Here is a 24,490-nt window from a genome sequence, read left to right as displayed (position 1 = left end):
ACAATACAAAAACCCACTGTATTTGTTTGCAATGAAAATGTGGACTTCAAAATTTAAAAATATAAAATCATTTATAATCACTTAGAAATATGAAATACTCAAGTATAAATCTAACAAAATATGTAGAAAACTTATAAATCAATAACAACATGCTAGCAATCTTGAAAAAAAAAGGATAGGACTGGAGGCATTGTGCTGATTTCAAACTATCATACAAAAGCTATATAGTAATCAAAACAATATGGTATTGGCATAAAAACAGACACATAAGTTAACAGAATAGAACAGAGAACTCAGAAATAAACCAATACATATATGGCCAATTAACTTATGACAAAGGACCCAAGAACTTTCAATGAGGAAAGGACAGTCTCTTCAATAAATGGCATTGGAAAAATTAGACAGCCAGTGCAGAAAAATGAAACTGGGGACCACTAGCTTATATCATACACAAAAATCAACTCAGAATGGATTAAAGACTTGAACCTAAGACCTTAAGCCAAAAAATCCAAGAAAACATAGGCAGTAAGCTCCCTGACAGTCGTGGTGATGCTTTTTTGGATTTAATACCAAAAGCAAAGGCAACAGAAGCAAATAAACAAATGGGACGACATCCAACTAAAAAGCTTCTGCACAGCAAAGGAAACTACCAACTAAATGAAAAGGCAACCTACTGAAGGGTAGAATATATTTGTAAATCATATATCTGATAAGGGGCAATATCCAAAATATATAAGGAACCCATACAATTCAATAGCAAAAAAAAAAAATACTTATTTAAAAACGGGCAGAGGGATGCCTGGGTGGCTCAGCAATTGAGTGCATCTGCCTTCGGTTCAGGGCATGATCCCAGGGTCCTGGGATTGAGTTCCACATCGGGTTCCCTGCATGGAGCCTGCTTCTCCCTCTGCCTATGTCTCTGCCTCTCTCTTTCTGTGTCTCTCATGAATAGATAAATGATCTTTCAAAGAAGACATGCAGATGGCCAACAAATACATGAAAATATCCCAACATCACTAATTTAGGGGCACCTGGCTGGCTTTGTCTGTAGAGAATGTGACTCTCGATCTCAGGATTGAGTTTAAGCCCCACACTGGGCATGGAGCCTACTGAAAAAAAAAATCACTAATCTAATCATTGGAGAAATGCAAAATAAAACCAGAGTGAGACATCACCCCACACCTGTTAGAATGGCTAGTATCAAAAAGACAAGAAATAACAAGTGTTGGTGAGGATGTGAAGAAAAGGGAACACTTGTGCACTGTTGGTCGAACAGAAACTGGTACAGCCACCATGGAAAACAGTATGAAGTTTCCTAAAAATATTAAATCTAGAACTATCATATCATCCAGCAATGCCACTTGAGTATTTATTCAAAGTGGAATAAAACAGTAACAAAGAAAAAAAAAACAGTAACAAAGAAATATATGCACCCCCATGTTAATTGCCACATTATTTGCAATAGCCAAAATATGGAACCGATCTAAGTGTCTATTAACAGATGAATGGATAATGAAAATATGGGGTGTGTATGTGCGGTATACACACAATAGAATATTATTCAGCCATAAAAGAAAAGGGAAATCTTGCTATTTGCAAGAATATGGATGTACCTTGAAGGCATTCTGCTAAGTGAAATAAGGGAAATATAAAAAATAGTGAAAGGGAAAAAAGGGGAAAGGATAGAAAATGAGTGGGAAATATCAGTGAGGGTGACAGAACATGAGAGACACCTAACTCTGGGAAATGAACAAGGGGTGGTGGAAGGGGAGATGGGTGGGGGCTTGGGGCGACTGGGTGATGGGCACTGAGGGGGACACTTGATGGGATGAGCGCTGGGTGATATCCTATATGTTGGCAAATTGAACTCCAATAAAAAATATATTAAAAAACTATATTAAAATGCAAAAAAAGAAAGAAAGAAAGAAAGACAAACACTGTATGAGGTCACTTATATGTGGGTTCTAAAAACAAAACAAAACAACAAAAAACAAGCTCACAGTACAGAGAACAGATTGGTGGATGCCAGATATGGGGCAAAATGGGGGAAGGGAGTCAAAAGGTACAAACTTCGTTATAAAATAAATTACGTCATGGGGATGTAATGTACAGCATGGCAACTATAGTTAATTAAACTATATTGCATATTTAAAAGTTGCTATGAGACTAAATCTTAAAAGCTCTCACCACAAGAAAAAAAATTAATAACTATATATGGTGATGGATATTAACTAGCCTTATTGTGGTGATCATTTTGCAATACATACAAATATCGAATGATTATGTTGTATACCTGAAATTAATATAATGCTGAAGTCAAGAATACCTCAATTTAAAAAAAGCATGGTAGGGATGACTGGGTGGCCCTGCGGTTGAGCGTCAGCTTCAACTCAGGACGTGATCCCGGGATCTGGGATTGAGTCCTGAATCGGACTCCTGCATGGAGCCTGCTTCTCCTTCCCCTGCCTATGTCTCTGCCTTTCTCTATTATCTCTCATGAATAAATAAATAAAATCTTTTTAAAAAAGAACAACATATTGGAGAAAGAATAGACAATTTTATCAATGGAACAAACAGAAAGAAAGTAGACCTGGGCGCCTAGGTGGATCAGTCGGTTAAGCATCTGACTCTTCGTTTCAGCTCAGGTCATGATCTCAAGGTCTTCAGATCAAGGTCTGCATCAGGCTCCATGCTCAGTATCAGGCTGCTATCCCTCCCCCCCCACTGCCCCCCCCCGCATCGCTTGCACAATTGTGCACACTCTCTCTCTCTCAAATAAAATCTTTAAAAAGAAACAGGAAAAAAAAAGAAAAAGAAACAGGAAATAGACCCACACAAATATAATCAACTGATCTTGGACAAAGGAGAAAAAGCAATTCAATAGAGAAAATAGTGCTGAAACGACTGGACATCCATATGCAAACAAAAAAACTAGACTCGGTCCTTTTATCTTTCACAAAAATTAACTCTAAATGGATCTTAGACCTATATGCAAAATGTAGAACTATAAAACTTCTACAAGATAACAAGAGAAAATCTAAGTGACTTGGGTTTGGAAATGTTTTAAAATACAACACCAAAATTACGATTCATGAAAGGAAAACTGACAAGTTGGACTTTATTAAAATTTTAAAATTCTGCTCTATGAAAGACACCATTAAGAAAATAGACAAGTCACAGAATGAAAGAAAATATTTACAGAACACATATCTGATAAAGGACTTGTATTTAAAACATACAAAAAATTCTTAAAACTCAACAATAACAAAGTAAACAACCCAATTTAAAAACAACCCACCACTGGGTGGCTCAGTGGTTGAGGGTCTGCCTTTGGCTCAGGGCGTGATCCCAGAGTCCTATCGAGTCCCACACTGGGCTCCCAGCAGGAAGCCTGCTTCTCCCTCTGCCTATGTCTCTGCCTCTCTCTGTGTGTCTCTCATGAATAGATAAATATTTTTTAAAAATGGATAAAAAGGGGCAGCCCAGGTGGCTCAGCGGTTTAGCGCCGCCTTCAGCCTGGGGCCTGATCCTGGAGACCCAGGATCGAGTCCCACATCGGGCTCCCTGCATGGAGCCTGCTTCTCCCTCTGCCTGTGTCTCTGCCTCTCTCTCTCTGTCTCTCACGAATAAATAAATAAAATCTTAAAAAAAATGGATTAAAAGGGGGGCACCTGGGTGGCTCAGTCAGTTAAGTGTCCAACTCTTGATTTCAGCCTAGGTCATGATCTCAGAGTTGTGGGATAGAGCCCTATGTTGGGTTCCATGCCCAACAGGGAGCCTGCTTAAGATTCTCTCTCCCTCTCCCTTTGCCCCTCCCCTGCTCATGTTCTCTCTCTCAAATAAATACATAAATCTTTTTAAAAAGGACAAAAGATCTGAACAGACACTTGACCAAAGAAGATATACAGATGGCAAATGAGCACATACAACTATATTCAACATCATTACGGAATTGTAAACTAAAACAATGAGATACCATTACACACCTATTGGAATGGTTAAAATCCAAAAATCCGACAATATCAAATGCTGACAAGGATGTAGAGCAACAGGAATGCTCTCATTCATTGCTGGTTTGAATGCAAAATGGTGAAGAACTTTGGAAGACAGTTTGGCAGTTTCTTATAAAGCCAATCTTACCATATGACCCACAATTGCACTCCTACTTATTTACCCAAGTGAATTAAAAACTTACATCCAGGGATGCCTGGGTGGCTCAGTTGTTGAATATCTGCCTTTGGCTCAGGGCATGATCTCAGGTCCAGGGATTGAGTCCCACATCGGGCTCCCTGTGAGAAGCCTGCTTTTCCCTGTCTCTGCCTCTCTCTGTCTCTCATGAATAAATAAACTAAAAAAATATATTTAAAAAAAAAAACTTATGTCCCGGGACGCCTGGGTGGCTCAGTGGTTGAGCGTCTGCCTTTGGCTCAGGGCATGATCCCAGAGTTCTGGGATCGAGTCCCACATTGGGCTTTCTGCATAGAGCCTGCCTTCTCCTCCCTCTGCCTGTGTTTCTGCCTCTCTATATGTATCTCTCATGAATAAATAAATAAAATCCTAAAAAAAAAAAAACTTATGTCCACACAAAAACCTGTATACAAATGTTTATAGCAGCTTTATTCATAACTGCCCAAAACCAGGAACACATAAATGTCCTTCAATAGATGAATGGATAACCAAATTGTGGTACATCCATACAATAGAATTATTATTCAATGATAAAAATGAGCTATAAAGCCATGAAAAGACATGGAGGAAGTTAAAATGCAAATTGCTAAGCAAAAGAAGCTAATCTGAAAAGGCTACAGACCGTATGATTACAACTATGACATTTTAAAAGAAGTAAAACTATATAGACAATTTAAAAAAAAAAAAACAGTGGTTGCCAGAAGTCCAAGCATAGGAGAGAAAAGATGAGTAGCTGAAGCACAGATCAAACTGTTCTGTATTGAAACTATAATGTTGGATATGTGTCATTATGCTTCTATCAAAACCTACAGAATGTACAACACAAAGAATGAACCTTACTACAAAACCGAAGACTATAATTAATAATAGGGTATCCGAATCCATTCATCATAACAAATGTACTAAACTAATGCAAGAGATTAATCATGGGGAAACTGGGGGAATACAGAGTGGTACATGGAAGTATATGTATTATTTTCTCTATTATTTTGTAAATCTAAAATTCTACTAAAAAAATTAAGTCAATTGTTTGACATGCACTTAGCATACAATCCAGCAATTGCATTCAACACATACAAAATTCTTACACAAACAATCATAGCATCTTTTTTTAATAAGATTTTATTTATTTGACAAAGAGGGAGGGAGGGAGAGCACAAGCAGGGGGAGTGGCAGGCAGAGAGAGGGAGAAACAGACTCCTCGCTGAGCAAGGAGCCCAATGTAGAGCTCAATGCCAGGACCCTGGGATCGTGACCAGAGCCAAAGGCAGATGCTTAACCAACTGAGTCATCCAAGCGTCCCGAATCATAGCACCTTTATTCATAATAGTCAAAAACTGGAAACAACCAATAGGTCCTTCAACTAGAGGTTGGTTAAGCAAACTGTGGTACATTTATGCCATGGAATACTGTTCGGTAATAAAAAGGAACAAAAAAAATAATAAAAAATAATAAAAAGGAACAAGCTATCCATATACACAACAATCTGCACAAATCTCCAGAGAATTATGCTGAGTAAAAAAAAGCCAGTCCGAAAAGGTTATATACCGTATTATTCCATTTATATGTCATTACTTGAAGTGACAAGACTATAGAATCAGAGCACAGATTAATGATGGCTACAGGTTAAGGACAGAGTGGGGGAGGAGAGAAGTGGTTGTGTCTATTAAAAGGCAAGATGAGGGGTCCTTGTAGTGATGGAAATGTTCCCTATGTCAATATCCTGGCTGTGACACTATACCAAGGTTTTGCAGGACGTTCCTACTGGAGGACACTGAGTAAATGGTACATTGCATTTGTATCTACAATTATCTCAAAATTAAATTTACCTTAAAAAAAAAGAAAAAGAAAAAAATTTTAAAGTAGACTCCTCCTCCTTACCTCAAATGATCTGCCAGACTGTCCTGGAACCAAGGCAGGGAACCTCTGGGGTGATTTCCCATTAGCTGGCATGTTCACCCTGGGTCTCAGACCACCTTCCAAAGCTGGAGGGGAGTCTGTATGTGGGCTGCGATCAGAATGAATGGAAGATCCCGCAGCCTCCAGTAAGGAGAAAGCTCAACAGCTCCACAGAGACACCAAGAAATCCTAAAAGGACAGTATCCATGTCATCAGTGTCATTCCATATCTACACCACAAAGTTCAGCAACCCCCACTCTGAGTGTTAGGGTGGATTATGGAAACAATCATGATATTTGAAGTCAAATTAATGATCTCAGAGTCCTTTATACTGGGGTGGCTCCACAGGGAGCTTCATACCTTATCTAGCCAGCCTATTCCTCAATTCCAGGTTCAAGGTAGATCTGGGTTTGCAGGGAGGGCAGAAATGGGACAGCAAATGGTGCTAAAGCCCTAAGCCGTGAACAGAGGGAGGGCTTGTCCATGGGGACTTGGTGGGTGTCTGTGGAGGCAGGAAACCTGGAGACCTGGCAATCTGAATGAAAGGTATCTCTTTCTGCTCTCTTTAATTATCTTGCCATTTTAGGGTGAAAAATCCCTCCTGAATTCTACAGGAAGCTCTTAGCCTCTTCTTTCCAGAAGATGGTTCAACATCAATAATATTATTTATTAATCAACAAATGGGGGCCATGCTGCTATGAACTTACACCAGAAAAGCATATGACACAATTCAGGAGACATTACCAATAAGACTCCCAACTAAAATTAGGGAAGATGTAAATCACTTAAATATCACAAAAATCATTTACTAAACATAGCCCTGAACTATGATGCTAAAAAAATACAATGATGAGGCTACTGCCATTAAAATTATCAACAATATAGGGATGTCTGACACAGCTCAAAATTGTTTTGCTGGCTCTAGCTCACACTATGGAAGATGAAACAATCAGAATGAATGTTGTAAGGAAATGGAAATGTGGCTTTCTTTGCCAATGATATGATTTTATACATAGAAAAAGACAGTACTAGCATTCATAGAGCAATTTGCTAAGGGGCTGGATACCGCATAAAATTATAAGATCATATAGTTTTTCCTCTATAATAGCAATGGTCAAATGAAAACGGGGGGGGGGACCAATTAGTAACAGCAAGAATTACGGAAAATACATTGAAGGAGTTGAACTTCTACGATTAAAAAATTGACAAATATAAAGTAGTCACACAAATATACCATATCCTTGGATAAGAAGATGTTATAAAAATGCCAACCCTCCCAAAAGCATTATAGTAATGTAAATAATAAATTTAGGGTAGCCCTGGTGGCTCAGCGGTTTGGCGCCACTTTCAGCCCAGGGTGTGACCCTGGAGACCCGGGATCGAGTCCCACGTCGGGCTCCCTGCATGGAGCCTGCTTCTCCCTCTGCCTGTGTCTCTGCCTCTGTGTGTGTGTGTGTGTGTGTGTCTCTCATGAATAAATAAATAAAATCTTTAAAAATAATAATAAATTAAAAAAAGACAACTCTCAATAATAAGATGGTGTATATAGTATGTTGTGGAATGCAGCTAAAGAGATCCTTAAAGAAAAATTCATGTTCTAAATGGCTTATAACAAAGAAGAAAGACTGAACATTAGTGAATTAACATCCTATTTAAAAAGTTAAAATGGTACAGAAAAGAGCAGAAATTAAGGAAATATAAAACAAAGGTACATCAGAGAGGATCAACAAGGCCAAAAGTTGGTTCTTTGGAAAGACTAGTAAGATCAGCACACCTCCGGGGAGACTGATAAGGAAAAATCTAAACACACACTCTATTGAGACTTGACAAGACGCAGCGAGGAATCTGAAACCTGACTGCCCCAGAAGCCCCATCCCTAACATGCACAGATTCCCATTCACCAGAGTCTTTAACTTCCCACCAATGGACCTTCACGAACTGACAATTCATCATTCCCAAAGCCAACAAAGCCATCACCTCAAAATCACTGATGACTGTCACGCCATAAAACCTCGTGCACTCGCTTTAGCGCCGCGCGCCAACAAGACTTAAACGTCCTCTGAGGGCCACTTCCGTTTCCTGTCCACCCCGACAGTGCCCCTTCTGGGGTGCTGGTCTCGCACAGGATCCTAAGGGCTGTGATGCTGCGGTCTACTCGCTCTGAGACGTGCGCTTACGGATCTGCGGAGACTTTGCCCATGAATGGTGCTGTCTGGAAAGGAACATGGCTGTGCGGAGGCGTTCCTCCGTGGGGGCCGCCATCTTTGCGCCCATTCCGTACAGTGGGCTGTTCCATGGGAGGCGGGGGCTGGGGGCGCAGTTCCGGGGTAGAAACCTGCGGGCAAGCATTCCGGGAGGAGCTGGTCTTTGGAACTGGGTTCTCTGGGTCTGTACAAAGTTTACAAAAGCAGAGGTGCCGAGGCTCGGGGAGAGGTGTCCTGATCTTTAAGGGAGATACCACACGGCGTGGGAGGGGGGAGTCAGGATTAGTTTCCCCTGGGAAGATGTCACTCGAAGGAAAGGAGAAATTAGAATGGTACAGTCCCCCTCCTGGCAGATACCACTGGGCAAGAGAGGGAAGGCGTCGCTCTGGTTCAGCCCTCTTCCTGGAGGTACCGCTGGAGAAGAGTGGGGAGGAGTCATGGGGGATACATTGTTTTGATGTGCTGGACAGTTGGTTAGAGGGTAATGGAAACCCCCTCAATCTCCATTACCTCCATTATCCCCACTAAAATAATAATGGCTAGGAATAAAAATAATAGCTATTGATATGGACAACTAATATTTTTAAGCAAATTATCAATAGAAAAAATATTTAGAAAACATCATAAATGTACTTTCTCTGAAAACACATCTCCGAGACACACTCCTAACTCCTCCTGTCAACCAGTTTGCAGCCCCTTAACCTCTCTTACGTGGGAATTTAGGAGCTACTAGTACTCTTGGGAGAAAGGGAGAATTCTTCGGGCGCCTGGGTGGCTCAGTGATTGAGCGTCTGCCTTTGGCTCAGGGCCTGATCCTGGGGTCCTGGGATCCAGTCCCACATTGGGCTCCCTGCGAGAGCCTGCTTCTCCCTCTGCCTATGTCTCTGCCTCCTTCTCTGTGTCTCTCATGAATAGATTAATAAAATCTTTAAAAAACGGAGGGGGGGGATTCTTCACCTCTGAACTCCTATCCTAAACATTCTTCAAAGCCTACTCCTACATATACTCCTCAGTAGGCCTTCTCTGACAAGAGGTAGAGGGCTCTTTTGCCTGCTGAAGGCATTTCAAACAGAACAGATAGGCCCTAGCTAAACTTGGGTATGGATTGCTGAGTCCCCTAAGGACATTCATACCCTCTCTCTGGGTCTCAGCCCAACAACCTGGAAAGTTAGAGTGTAACCCTCTATTTGTGAATTGAGTGGAAGAAAGTAGCAAACGTGAGAACATTTTTGTAACACACACACTTCTACAGAAATTTTCAAAACATTCTTGTTGTGACTTCTGGGCAATATCTCAAATCCTGGTACAAGTGCATTCATAGTAGAAGACTGCCCACAAGCTGGGACTTAGAGCCAGTAAAACAAGATGGTAATTTCTGGCAAAACCATAAACATGTTTTTAGCTCAAACCAGGGAGACTGATGATGTTGAAAAGTTCATGTTTTCCTAAGGTATAGACATGGAATGGTTAATGGAGGCCCAGAGTTCAAAGGCAGAAGTGATGGTCTGTCACTTAAGAGAATAGATTATAAAAGACTGAGGCTTCCATCTTATTCTCTCTCTCTCTCCTTCTATCCCTCATATCACACACTCCGGGAGAAGCCAGCTGCTATGTCATAATGACACCCAGGCAAGCAGCCTTTGGAGAGGCCCCAGTGCCAAGAACACCTGCCCATAGTCAGTGAGGAGCGGAGGCCTCTAGCCTCTAGCCATCTAAATGAGCCAATGTCCAGCCTCAGCTGACTACAGCCCCAGGCTACAATTTCAAGATAGCATCAGTTGAGACCCTGAGACAGAATCTCTAAGCCAAGCCACACCCAAGTTCTTAAACCCATGGACACTGTGAAATAATAAATGTTTGTTAAATTTCTGTGTTTTAAGAGTAATTGGTTGTGCCACAATAGGTAACAATATGGGCATTTTAAGTTTTAGTATTTTGTTCATCGTGGATTTTTGTATTGATTCTGACTTTTGAAAACACTGCACTAAAATGTTGTTTATCTTGATTACTGAGGGTTTTTTTGGTGCCCCCTTAAATTTTGCACTTTGAGGTGAGTGCCTCGTCCTAGTCCCAGCTCTGCCAAGAAAACTTGTTCTCTGTAATCAAAGACTATCAGAAACTTTGCTATTTTAAATTATACCAGTAAGAATAAAACATCCTACTCTGCCTGGAGGATCCAAGTCACTTTGACATAGAGGAGCAGCCTCAATTTCCAACCCAGGTTCAGAGGCTCCAATTAGGGGCATCTGAAGTGAACATGTCATGTCTATTTTTCCTGTAGTGTTTCTTTTTCTTAATTTTATTTATTTATTTTTAAGATTTTATTTATTTATTCATGAGGGACACAGAGAGAGAGGCAGAGACAGGCAGAGGGAGACGCAGGCTCCATTCAGGGAGCCTGACCGGGAACTCCATCCCGGGTCTCCAGGATCATACCCTGGGCTGAAGGCAACACTAAACCTCTGAACCACCCAGGCTGCCCTACTGTAGTGTTTCTAAATAAAAAGGCCCCTGAATCCATTTCACAGTCCAGACTTAACTTGACTCTTTTGTGATGCCTGGGTGGCTCAGCACTTGAGCAGAGATCTGCCTTTGGCTCAGGGCGTGATCCCGGAATCCCAGGATAGATTCCCACATCAGGCTCCCTGCATGGAGCCTGCTTCTCCCTCTGCCTGTGTTCTCTGCTTCTCTCTTTCTGTGTCTCTTATGAATAAATAAATAAAATCTTTAAAAAAAAAAAAAAAAAAACATTGACTCTCTTATATACCAACTTGCTTTGCTTTGGCCTAATCCAAACTCTGCTTTCAACACACACTACACTTGATCTTAGCCAAAAGGCCGAGAAGCGATCAAACTCTGCTTTCAATTAAAAAAAATTTTTTTCATTTAAAATTTTAACTAAAAAAATAAAAATAAAATAAATAAAATAAAATTTTAACTAAACTCAACTCTTCCCCAAAACCCTATAGTAATCCCATTTCCTCCTTTGTTTGCAAAGACTAAGGTGATTGACTGTCCCTGTTTGCCCAAGACCGAAGGATTAACTGAGACAAGGGACAATCATTGCTGAAACCAGGAAAGTCCCAAGTAAACTTGAACAAGTTGGCCACCCTAGGTGAGATTCTCCTCAGTTCTTATGATGTGTGGTCTCCATTGCTGCAGCAAGTTAATAAGCCCATTAATGTCAGACTATGTATGTGACCCCAGGGGTCTTTATCAGGTAGGCTTTATCAAGGTCGTTAATGTTGGAAGGGTTTACAGAGGTCATGTTTGAGATCAGTCCTACTATGCATTGATGGTGAAAATTTTCACAGACCTGGACTGAAGCTCCAGATCAAAGGGGCATTGATGGAGGAATGATTAATTGTAGGCTGAACGTTAAACCATGCCAGAAAAGCACTGAGTTATCCGAGCTCTAAAGTCAGAGACTAAAACAATATTCTATAAAGTTAGAAACGGGTCCAGAAAAAAAAAAGAAAGAAAGAAACGGGTCCAGAAGTGGTAGAAGTGTTAAAAGGGGCCTGGATTTTAGATTTTGACAAAAGAGTTATTGATGGTGGATTAGATAACAAATGACCAAATTCAAGGGCCAGCTGGATGAGAAGTGGTGGGGGAAGAGTTAACAGAAGCCAGCAATTTGAGCTCTCTTGTCTAGACCAAGTCTGTGGGTTGTAGATAGATGGTACAACTGGCCAATGGCTGTGTAAGAGAGGTGGGGTCTAGTATCTGATGGCCAATGAGATGAAGCAGCAGCCTGTTACTAAGGCGAAGCCCCTTTTGCTACGTGCGAAGGAGAAGCAGGGTCTAACTTGAGTAGCTCCAGACAAATAGCCAATGACTGCTGGAGAAGATGGACTTTAGCCTCTTCAGCCTATGGTGAACTGTTACTATGCCACAAGCGCCAAGACCGTGGGAAATGAGGCAGCCAAAGTGGTACCTGAGAAACTGTAGACTGAAGGTGCACTTAAGGGAGTTGCTGAGCGTTAAGAATCTGGCTCTGGCCTCCCTACTCAAATAAGGCTGCTAGGTCTGTAAACCAGCAAAGTCCCCATGGTCCAATGCAGGGAGGGGGCAGGGCATAGTCTGAGGGGCTATGCGAGGCCGACTCTAGTTTCCTTGGCCAATGAAATGTGAACATCCCTGTTACTATGCAGCAATAACTTTGCCGTTCCAAATCATATCAGTAAGAATGAAGCCTCTCACTGTTGCCTGGAGACTCTAAATCACTTTGATGCAAAACGGCAGTCTCAGTGTCCAGCCCAAGGGGAAGAAAAGGAGGAAACTTAGCATGAGGGGCTGCAGACAGGTGACCTGTTGAAAAGAAAAAGAAACAAATGAAACGTAATAATGTGTTTTATTTAAACTGCATATCCAAAACATCATTTTGACCTGTCATCAATTCTTCAAATTATGAATGAGATTATTTGGTGGGTTTTTTGTTGTTGCAAATAAGTCTACAAAATCAGATATGTATTTTACACTTACAACATGTCTGTTGGAATATTGAATTTCCACCAGAAATACTTGATCTGTCTTTAGATTTCATAAAATTTAAATTTGAAAACCTAGATTAATATTCACAGATTAGGGATCCCTGGGTGGTTTAGCAGTTTAGCGCCTGCCTTTGGCCCAGGGCGTGATCCTGGAGTCCCAGGATCGAGTCCTGCATCGGGCTCCCTGCATGGAGCCTGCTCCTCCCTCTGCCTGTGTCTCTGCCTCTCTCTGTGTCTCTCATGAATAAATAAATAAAATCTTTTTTAAAAATTCACATTTTAGTTCAAATGTACTTGAAAAGTTTTCCATTCACTGAATTAAGTATCTATTTTAAATGCTTCATTAATTAAAAGAAATAAAATTTAAAATTTGATTCTCAGTCTCACTAGCTTCATTTCAAGTACTGCATAATCACATGTTATGCTAGTGTCTCCCATTTCAAATGGCGTGATTCTAGACAATATGCCACTGATGGTGGTCGAGTTAAAAAGGCATGGTTTTGAGTTGTGGACCAGGTAGGCATGGATGGTAAAAGTGTTCATAGAGGCCAGGGTTGAAGATCTATAAAAGATGGGAAATGGTGATGAGTTTTTTTTTTATATATAATGGAGCAAAAAAGCTCTTTTATTAATAATCCGATGTACATTAAATATCTTTGCAGCTGTTACATGAATGTTAGGTATCTGGCATATAATTGTATACACGCTTCCACATCTGATAGATTTATGCTGTACACGAGTCGTCCCACACAGAGCATGCCCTTTCACTAGGATACACACCGGTGTCTGGGGACATTTGTCAAAACATACTTGGTCAAACATTTTGGCAATTGGGAATCAGACACAGAGGAGCATACCAGAAACATGAGTTCACAACAGGACCAGCTGTACTGAAGATGGAAACTCCAGAAACCTGAAACAGAATGTACTGGGGATCACACATGCAGCACATATATACATACAGTACAGTTGGGGTAACTAGAACATTCGTAGCAGGAGGGCTTACAGAGCAGCAAAAACAGGAAAGGAACAAGACGGAACAAAACAAAACACCCCAACGCCAAAACCTAGGCCAGGACCTCAGGCAAGACCTCAGTGCGGAGGAGAGTGGATCGTGGGTTAGCACGTGTCCAAAATGGAAGTTTACCTGAAAGAAAGAAACTCTCTCAGGACTTTACTTACAGTGTCTAGACGTGAGTCAAGGACACATGATCTATTCAACATGTTCCCAGGTTAGAGTGAAGATACATGACCACAGTTTAGATGTTATAAAAGCACGCATCAAGAAAGAACATTTCTGTTTTCTTCTGTCTGATTTAGGACGTAGATTCAGTACAATACATGTCTAACAATAGTGGTGGAAGTGAGATTAAGCAAATCTGTCTGGGTCTAGCCAGGCAGCCCTGGTGAATGTCAAAGGCAAGGAGGGGGTTTCCTTCTTGGACACGGACTTGGGGGTTAGAGGGAAGACGCCGCATAACTTCAAACGAATTTATTTTGGTTTGCGCAGCATAAAATAGCCAATTTATGGTCCCATTCCCAAAGGAGCAGTACCCACAGGAAGCAGCAGGTTCTGCACGCGGCGGGCCCTGCTCCGAGTGGGTATAAAGGTGGAAAGAAGCCCTCTGTGCAGGGCACCTGCTACGAGCTGTGGTAAACCGGCCCGACCGGGATGGGCTTTGCAGATTTGTTACTTAATTCCAAGTTTACACGATGGGTTTTCAGTGGTGGCGGTGTTTCTCAGCGCCCCCATCCCGCGGACAGTCCCCCTACCCCCCACCCCAGCTGCAGGCTGCTGTGGGCCCCAAGGGGAGCGGGCCGAGGGCTCCATCCTCCCTGCACCACCCCCCACCTGAGGGGCGGCCCTTGGCTCTGGGGCGCACAAGGCCGGGCGGGCCACGGGCACCTCTGGGGTCAGACCCCTGAGCCTCCTCCCCCGTGCCCCCTTCCGACAGCGCACGCCCCTCGGTCCTGGAAAGCTCGCTCCTGCCCCAGGGCACCTGCTGGAGGCAGAAGGAAGACCTGATGGGGAAGAAAGAAGTGGGGGTGCAGTGCCTGGGGGTGGGGGCGGACAGGCTCAGCGGTGGAGAAGGAACTGGGGCTCCCGCAGCGGCCAGCAGAGGGACCCCAACCGCTACTGGCTCCCCTCAGGCCCCAGTCCCAGAGGCCTTGCTATTTCAAAACACTTTACAAGAGGCACACACTGCTTTTCAACTGCAACCTAAAAGTCTCCTGCCACTAACTGCCTGAACCTGTTTCCTGGGTGGCTTGGCCGCCAAGGGGACGGTCTCGGGGACGGGGGTGGGGTGGGGGGGTCGGGATGACCGGCTCTGAGGGGCTGAAACAGATGCGCCCAGCCTCTCCCAGCCCGCCCCAGGCCTGCCTCGGAGGGCAGCAGGACCCACAGGCCGAAAGCCGATGCCTCTGCGAAGCAGGGGCCTCTCTGCTGCGCCTCCCTCCTTGAGCCTTACCTGACCCGCTTCCCCCAGGTGCCCGACGCCTCGTTTCCCTCACCTTCCCAGCATGAGCAGAGTCTCTAACAAGGGCCAAGACATCCAGGTGCTTCCTCCTCCAGGCAGGATGCTCCTGCTCTGAGGGGCTCCGAGCTGCCCACCCGAGGTTGCTCACCACCTTTACATCCGGGACAACAGCTCTGCAGTGCCAGGGAAGGGGCTTCGATGTGGCACCTGGGCTAACTCGGCGGGCAGGTGGCGCCCCGCGGCCCTGGGCTGCACTGTGCCAGGATGCACGGCCCTGAAGGCTCTGCACCCCTCTGCGCCCCCAGCCCCGTGGCCTTCAGCACAGGCCCAGGCAGGTCGGTGATGAGTTGTTGACAGAAACCCACGTTCAAGGATAGATCAAAGCAGCACTGGTGGTGGAAGAATTAACAGAAGCTTGGGTTTGAGGCCAGCCCCGAGAGGTGTTGATGGTTAAAAAAGAGGTTTCCAGTCTCCACAAGATAGACAAGGTAGCATAGGCCTGTTTCTCCCTGCTAAGCACAACTATCCACCCTAGAAATAAAACAAGAAAGCATCAACAGAAAACTAGGAAGGGTGGCAAAAAGAAGGTGAATTCGTGGATCCCTGGGTGGCTCAGCGGTTGAGCGCCTGCCTTTGGCCCAGGGCGTGATCCTGGAGTCCCAGGATCAAGTCCCACATGGGGCTCCCTGCATGGAGCCTGCTTCTCCCTCTGCCTGTGTCTCTGCCTCTCTCTCTCTCTGTGTCTCTCATGAATAAATAAATAAAATCTTAAAAAAAAAAAAAGGTGAATTCATTTAGGATAGGACTATTCCTGGACTAGAGGAACAGTACAACTGCAGGGCATCTTATATCCCCCCCCCCCAACAGAAGGCAATTCAGGCCCTGCCTAGCAACATGACACCTCACCTAGCAACATGAGGCAGCTTAAGTGGGTTCATTTCTCCCCTGGATCAAAAGAAAATCCCTCTGACAACATGAGGCAAACCCAAGAACCACAAAGGGATGGATTGAGAGTCTGCTTACAATAAGTGGCCATGAGAAGTTCTGTCTTTCTCCACTGGGCCTGAGACTGCTCTCCCCCACCACACTGCAGCAGGCAGGGGAAGCTGTAAGAGGAATGTAGACACAGCAAGAGACCAGCCTGGAAAACTTCCTTTCCTTTGAAAGCCCCCAAGACCTGAGATTCCCTTCTCCCAACAGGAGGCACAAGGCTAGTGGGTGAAATCAGCAGGAAGAACTCAATCAGACAGCCAGACCTGGAAATCCTTTCACCTGACCAGAGGTCCTGGAATAGTAAGGTGGAACCAGCAAAAGGGGCTCAGCCACACAAGCATTATGCCCCAGGATGCCACTTTGAACTTGTAGGCCTAAGATTCCCATTCCCTGCACAGAGACACCTGGGCAACCATGAGGCACTGGTTAGGGGAGCCCATCACATTCCTCTACCACTGAGGGACACCAGAGGTCTGGCTTGTAGAAATTTCTTCTGCTCCTTCAGCCAGAACCAGCAGAGACAAATGGGGGGGAGCCCCAGAGACACCAGAATGAGCAGGCAGATGAAAATAACACCACAGGGATCCCTGGGTGGCGCAGCGGTTTGGCGCCTGCCTTTGGCCCAGGGCGCGATCCTGGAGACCCAGGATCGAATCCCACGTTGGGCTCCCGGTGCATGGAGCCTGCTTCTCCCTCTGCCTATGTCTCTGCCTCTCTCTCTCTCTCTGTGAGTATCATAAATAAATAAAAATTTAAAATTTAAAAAAAAAATAACACCACAAAGTTTCTGAAAATTAAAATTCCATTGGAACTACAGCACAAAAACTAGGCCAAAATACTACATAATATACCTAAACAAGGCAATGGGCCACTGAAATAAAAGATTTTAATAGGACTCAGAGTCTCCTAACATCATAAACAAATGCCTGGGAGATAATAGAAAATTATCCATCATTCGAAGAGCCAATAAAATCACAATTTGAATAAGAAAAGAAAACCTGATGCCAGGGCACCTGGGTGGCTCAGTTTAGCTTCTGTCTTTGGCTCAGGTCATGATCCCAGGGTCCTGAGATCGAGTCCCACATCAGGCTGCATACTGGTTGAGGAGTCTGCTTCTCTCTCTCCCTCTGCCTACAACTCCCCCTGCTTGTTCTCTCTCTGTATCAAACAAATAAATAAAATCTTAAAAGGGGCACCTGGGTGGTTCAGTGTTTGAGCATCTGCTTTTAGCTCAGGTCATGATCCTGGGCTCCTGGGATCAAGTCCTACATCAGGCTCCTCACAGGGACCCTGCTTCTCCCTCTGCCTATGCCCCTGCCTCTCTTTCTGTGTCTCTCATGAATAAATAAATAAAATCTTTAAGTAAATAAAATCTTTTAAAAAAAGAAAAAGAAAACGTGATGCCAATGTAGAGATGACTCAGATGTTCAAATTATCTGACAAGGTCTTTAAAGCAGCCATCATCAAAATGATTCAGCAATCATAAATTCTGCAAATTTTCATGGAATAAATGAAAAACAAGATAAATCTCAGCGAAGAAATAGAAGCCATTTTTAAAAAACCCAATGAAAATTATAAATTGAAAAACACAACAAAGGAAATAAAAATCTCACTGTACTGGGCTTTAAAAAAAAAAAAACCTCAACTGAGCAAATTTAAAGCTCTAATTGGCTTTATTTAATCATTAACAAATCTAGAAGCATCCCATGTACCAAATACAAAGGTGCTCCAAGGAGCTGTACAAAACAGAAGATTTTTATAGGTAGAAGGAGGCAGGACAAGGAAGTTTCTAGCAGAGTGAATTGTTTCAAGCAAGGTCACCTTCCTTTGAGGGGTCACAGAGGTCTGCAGCTAATTACCTCATTAGTGCTGACCAGGAAATTCCAGACTGACTGGATTATATTACATTCCTGGGAGAGACTGAAATTGCAATTAGGTTAGGTATTAAGTCTCTAAATTGGTGATGTGAGTTTAGCACAAATGGCTTCATTTGGGGCCCGTTGTCTTTTTCCCCATAGGCTCAATAGTAGAGTGGAGATGACAGAAGATAGAATCAATAAATTTAATCAATAAATTTAATCAATCAATAAATTTAAAAACTGGGGGCATCTGAGTGGCTCAGTCAGTTAAGTATATGTCTTCAGCTCATGTCTTGATTCCAGGGTCCTAGAATTAAGCCCCACATCGAGACCCACATGGGGTCCAGGAATTGAGCCCGGCTTCTCCCTCTCCTTCTGCCTCTCCCCACTGTTCCTGCTCTCTCTCTCAAATAAATAAATACAGTATTTTTTTAAATTATAAATAAATAAATAAATTTGAAAACTGGACAATAGAATTAACCCAATCTGAACAGAGAGAAAACTGATTGAAAATATGAGACAGTAACAAAAGGCCTATTCAAATCAGAGACATCCCAGAAGGGTAACAGAAAGACAGTGAGGCCAAGAGTGTTTGAATAAATAATGAAATGAATAACTAATGAATAAATAATGAAATTTGGCAAAAGACACAAACCTACAGATCCAAGAAGCCAAGGCAATCTCAACAGGATAAAACCCAAAAAATTCACATCAAAATATGTCATAATTAAACCTTTGAAAACTGAAGACAATGAAAATACCTTTGAAAGCAACCAGAGAGAAACAAAGCATTACCTCTAGGGAAACACCAATCTAAGTGACAGCATAGGGGATCCCTGGGTGGCACAGCGGTTTAGTGCCTGCCTTTGGCCCAGGGTGTGATCCTGGAGACCCGGGATTAAATCCCACATCCGGCTCCCGGTGCATGGAGCCTGCTTCTCCCTCTGCCTGTGTCTCTGCCTCTCTCTCTCTCTCTCTCTCTCATGAATAAATAAATAAATAAATCTTTAACAAATAAATAAGTAAATAAATAAATAAACAAATGTGTCAAATCAATGCATTATACACCTTAAACTTACACAACGTTATATGTCAATTATATCCCAATTTTTTTAATGGAAAAAAAAAACTTTCAGTAAAAATGAAAGCATATTTCTCATCTGGAGGCCAGAAGGAAGAGGCATAACATTTTTCAAAGTGCTGAGACAAAACAATTGTCAACTGCAAATTCTGTATCTGGCGAAACTATCCGTCGGGTAAGATGAGGAAATAACAAGCTTCCAGGTTGGTGAACATGTGGAGATTCTGGGAGAATGGTACACTGGGGGAATCCCTGGGTGGCGCAGCGGTTTGGCACCTGCCTTTGGCCCAGGGCGCGATCCTGGAGACCCGGGATCGAATCCCACATCGGGTTCCCGGTGCATGGAGCCTGCTTCTCCCTCTGCCTGTGTCTCTGCCTGTCTCCCTCTCTCTGTATGTCTATCATAAATAAATAAAGATTTAAAAAAATTGTTTAGAATGGTACACTGGAAAGGGCATGGAAGCTCCTTGCCCTATATACCTCTTCCATCTGGCTTTAATAAACCAAGGTTAAATAACAAGAATTCAGGGGTGCCTGGGTGGCTTAGTTGGTGAAGCTATTACCTTGGGCTCAGGTCATGATCCCCAGGGCCTGGGACTGAGCCCCAGGTGGGGCTCCCTGCTCAGCGAGAAGCCTGCTTCTCCCTCATCCTCTGCCCCTCTCCCAGCTCATTCTCTATAAATAAATAAATAAACAAACAAACAAATAAATAAAATCTTTTTAAAAAATAACAAAAGTTCAAAAAAACTTTCAACCGAGTACATTTTAAAGATCTAACTAGCTTTTATTAAATGATTCATGAGTTGGGCAGCATCCTGACTAGCAAGTAGAGGCGGAGCTCCAAGGGCTACATAAAGGGAGAAGTTTTTAAAGCTAGAGAGGGAGTAGGGGAAAAGGAAATTATTAGCAAAATCCACTGTTTTTTAGGCAAGATCACCCTCCTTAGGGGAAAAGAAGGGTCCTATTAGTAAATTTCCTATTACTGACCAGGAAATTCCCATGTTGACTGATTAAATGTGACAGTACTAGGTGGTTGAAACTGCAGTTAGGTTAGGTATTAAGTCTTGGTTTACTGACTTGGGGGCCTTAACTCCAAGGATACAATTTCGGGCCTGTGGTTTTCTTCTTAACACCAGTGATCTAGTAAGTAAATTGTTCCTCCGAGTTACATGACCTGCTCTAGCAAATTAATAGAGCCTAAGGAGGTGGGAACCTCTGGTTTATAGCCAGTTGGTCAGAAGTCCAGGTAACCTGAGCTTGTGACTGCCATCTGATGTGTGTATGTGGTGGTGGGGGGGGAGGGGGCAAGTCTTGTAGGACTGAATTCCTAATCTGTGGAATCCGGGGCTACTTCTGGGTAAATAGAATCAGAATTGCTTGGTGTTGGGGGACCTGGATGGCTCCGTGGTTGAGTGTCTGCCTGAGGCTCAGGGCATCATCTAGGGTGCAGGGATCAAGTCCCGCATCTGGCTCCCAGTAGGGAGCCTGCTTCTCCCTCTGCCTATGTCTCTGCCTCTCTGTGTGTGTCTCTCATGAATAAATAAATAAAATCTTTTTTAAAAAAGAAAAGGGGGCAGCCCGGGTGGCTCTGCGGTTTAGTGCTGCCTTCAGCCCAGGGCCTGATCCTGGAGACCCCGGAATCGAGTCCCAATTCGGGCTCCCTGCGTGGAGCCTACTTCTCCCTCTGTCTGTCTGTCTCTCTCACACACACAAATAAATAATAAATAAAATCTTTTTTTTTTTTAAAGAAAAGAATTGCTTGGTGTAGTGTCAGAAGCCCCCCCCCCCATACTCACACGTGCGCATGCATTGTAAGTGGGTCCAGGAACCCAACCTAGTGGTGTCGGACACATGAGATTTACTAAGAATGGCCCTGGCCCAGGGAAACAAGAGGTTTGGAAAGAGAAGTATAAAAGGGCGGGGGATGAGGAACGTTTGATTCCTGGGTGGCCATGTGGTCACCTAAGGTTTGGAGCAGCAGCTGCGCTGTGCTCAGTTGCTAAAGATAAAAATGACCAATGAAATTTAGAAATGCATCCAACTCCTGGGCAGTTGGTTCACTGAATGCATAAGGAAATAATGAGAAACTAAGGAGCAAGCAGAGGAGAAAAAGGGAAAATACTCAATCCCTTGGTTTATTGTAAATCTGTAAGAGCTAAACAAAAAGTAAAACAACGCCTGGGTCAGACTTTGATGCTAGTCCAAGCTCAGATTGCAGAGGCTGAGCTTCAGCCACTGGCCTCAAACTCGCCCCCCAAGGTAGAAAAAAAAAATCAAGGTGGGGGAAGGGCAAAGCCAGGAAACTATTGAAACTGGGGGAGGAGGGAGGCAATAGTGTGAAGGGGCTTTTTCATTTTGATCTGGGTCTTCAGCTTCCTGAAAAGACTTTACCCAAATGGATTATGAGCATAATTTACTCAGGAGCTGTGTCAGTGTTTTTTGCTGCTGCAGGGTGGAAGAGCCTGTTTGAATTGCTACGGGACTCACAGCTCACTACCCAGGTCAAGGGAAATGCTGTGATTAAAGGGGCCACTTTCACCCGCACACCATACAAACTTATTGTTGCAAAACTGAAAAACAACCCCGGAAGCCTTATTGAATTTGCAATCTCAGCTTCCCCTCCTGGGTCTTGCAGATGCTAATGGAACGTTAGGTTAATTAACAAGTGAATGGGGGAGATTCAGAGGGGGAGAATCCCGGGAAGTTTCCTGACCAGGTGGAAATTTTTTTAACAGTTGTTTGGAAGTAAGGTGCATAAAGCAAATGATTTCCGAGCAAAACAGAGGGGGAGGCACGGGACTCATCTTAGCAGGGTGGAAATCTTTAGATGGTTATTAAGAAATGGGGTGAATAAAAAAAAAAGAAATGGGGTGAATCAAACAGACATTGATGAAGTTAAAACAAAGGTTTTATTTTTTTAAAGATTTTATTTATTTATTAAGGAGAGACACAGAGAGGCCGAGACACAAGCAGACTCCCTGCAGGGAGTTCGATGTGGGACTCGATCCCGGGACCCCAGGATCACTCCCTGGGCCAAAGGCAGACGCTTCACCGCTGAGCCACCCGGGCGTCCCAAAACAAAGGTTTTAATACTGCACTGCCAAAGGACCCACCCCCTGCAGATGCCCCAATATTAAAGGCCCCCAAACAATTCTGCTTTATTTTACCCTAGTTTAAAGCAATATTAAAAGTCAGAAGGTAGAAATTACTATGAGAAACCTGACCGGCAATCCCATGGATATTTACTTAAAAATAAAGTCTTAAAAAAAAAACGTGAACCAAAGGGCCAGAGTCCCTCTCTGAGGACCCCAGGGCCTTTTACACCAGAGTAGGTAAAATGGTTAGGGGATTGGAAAAGTTTCCAGGACTCTTTGAAACAGAAGCCCCAGGAACTCTATGTAGTACAAGAGAACCTGTTCCTGAAGTCTTCATGGAGGCTACAGTTAGAAATGTAAGTGAAGGCTAGCACACTTTGCCACCCAAAAACATGCTTCTTTGGCATGGGGATTATTTTAAATTGCTTATTTTCAAGAAACAGCAGACACAGGTGAAGCTCTGAAAAGTGAGCAGAAATTACGTTTGCTAAGAGACATTTACATGTATAAGGGAAATCTCCATTTGTAAAAGTGTCTTCCTTGCTATAACCAGGAAGCAGGGGATGATTCAATTTCTAGAAAATCTGATCAGTGGAGAAGACAGTGACTTAAATCTGCATAAGAACCCTACCCTGAAAAAAAAAAAAGAATCCTACCCTGGTTTACTGTGATTTGCGTGCTCTTTTGTCTTTGGCTGAAGGTGGTATGCAAGGTGATAGCTTTGATCTTTTGGGAAGAGTTACTCAGTTTCCCTGGGTCTTTCCCTTGTATCTCGGAGGTCTGTGTGTGAGTAAACTTGTCTTTCTCCTCTTGATTGTTCTTGATTAATGTAATTATTAGACCAGCCAAAGAAGCTAGAAGGGAAGAGGGGAAAACTCTTCCACCCCTACATAAGTGCTGATAAAATTAGGGTAAAATGTTTGTAGGGGAATTGGTATGTTTGAACAGGCTTTATGTGAAGTGGTTGCATCTTTTTTTTTTTTTAAGATTTTATTTATTCATTTGAGAAAGAGGGGCGGGGGGGAGGCAGAGGTAGAGGGAGAAGCAGACTCCCCACCAAGCCGGGAGCCCAGCGCTGGGCTCGATCTCAAGACCAGGGGACCATAACCTGAGCCCAAGGCCGACGCTTAACCGACCGAGAGCCACCCAGGAACCCCGGTTGCATCTTTTTTTATCTAATTGTATTATCGGGATGGGCATTGTATCTGACTGGGGAATGTTTCCCCTGCCCAACACCAGTAACCCAGAAGGCATGTAAATCTGCCCTTCAAAGCAATGTTAATTGGACATGCTAAATGGGAATCAGTAAAATTGCCTAAGCCCACAGTGCAGAACAGGAGCCGGAGCGTGTAAAAGATTTCAAAATGGATCAAGCAAGCAGAGATAAGAGACTCTTTTAAAAAGAGGGTCAGGAGGCCATCAAGGAGGAGGAATTTACGCACATACTCATTGAAGAAACAATGAACTTTTTTTGAACTTTCCAGCCAGCTGCAAACCCTCCGAGGACTTAACTGCTCCTCACCACATACACCCAAATCATCCCCAACTGCACTTTGAAAGGAGCCAATGTGATCTAACAAGTTTCAATCCTTCCTTTGCATATTAAGCCAACCCATCCCAGTTAAGCTAGTTTAGATCCCTGTTTTTGCAAGGAGGACCTGAAAGAGAACTACACTGTAGGCTGATTTGAAAATCCACCCTCTCTTTGTGTTCCTTCAAACATGATTTAGGTGTCTATCTGAATGTGTGTATCCCGAATTGCAATTCTAATTGCCCAAATAAATGCCTGTTTAAATTTGCAGTGAATTCTTTCTTAGTCGACAAGTGCTGATAAGAACAAATTATGCAATAGCCCACATGGAGCTTAGATTGGGCCTTATGGCAAAACCCTGTGAACACCTCCCAGCGACTACTACTTGGACCTTGACCTAGAGCATTTCCACTTGAAGGGCACTTAATACCTAGCTATTAGACGTTATTAATTGAAGCTACCTCTGTGACTGAAAGACATAAAGTGATCATAATGCCAGAAAATTAGCCGAAAAAGACAAAGACGCAGTGAACAAATTTGAGCCAAAAAGAAGTGGTCCAAAGACAAAATTCGGAACAAGCTCAATAATCTAGTCTTGCTTCATAAAACAACATAAGACCAACTTTATAAGAAAGTTCTCAGGGCACCTGGGTGGCTCAAGGGGTTC

The 24,490-nt window shown here is 43.2% G+C and overlaps 1 protein-coding gene and 1 pseudogene across 1 annotated transcript in view; both read right to left on the bottom strand.

The window, feature by feature from the left end:
• Positions 1-8,242, bottom strand: part of ZNF157 (zinc finger protein 157) — a 47,435-nt gene extending 39,193 nt beyond the window's left edge. Inside the window, exons 1-2 of the mRNA XM_055337821.1 lie at positions 8,065-8,242; positions 6,070-6,276 (exon numbers count right to left, since the gene is read on the bottom strand). Coding sequence (XP_055193796.1) covers positions 6,070-6,141 — 72 coding nt within the window. The 5' untranslated portion in view covers positions 6,142-6,276; positions 8,065-8,242. The remainder of the gene's footprint in view (positions 1-6,069; positions 6,277-8,064) is intronic.
• A 2,767-nt stretch (positions 8,243-11,009) lies between these two features.
• LOC129519009 (U2 spliceosomal RNA) lies at positions 11,010-11,141 on the bottom strand (annotated as a pseudogene).
• Between the last annotated feature and the right edge of the window lie 13,349 nt (positions 11,142-24,490).

The sequence above is a fragment of the Nyctereutes procyonoides genome, unplaced genomic scaffold (genome assembly GCF_905146905.1).
Source record: "Nyctereutes procyonoides isolate TBG_1078 unplaced genomic scaffold, NYPRO_anot_genome, whole genome shotgun sequence".
Classification (NCBI taxonomy): domain Eukaryota; kingdom Metazoa; phylum Chordata; class Mammalia; order Carnivora; family Canidae; genus Nyctereutes; species Nyctereutes procyonoides.
Note: the sequence above shows the minus strand (reverse complement) of the source record. Positions and strands in the feature narration are given on the sequence as shown.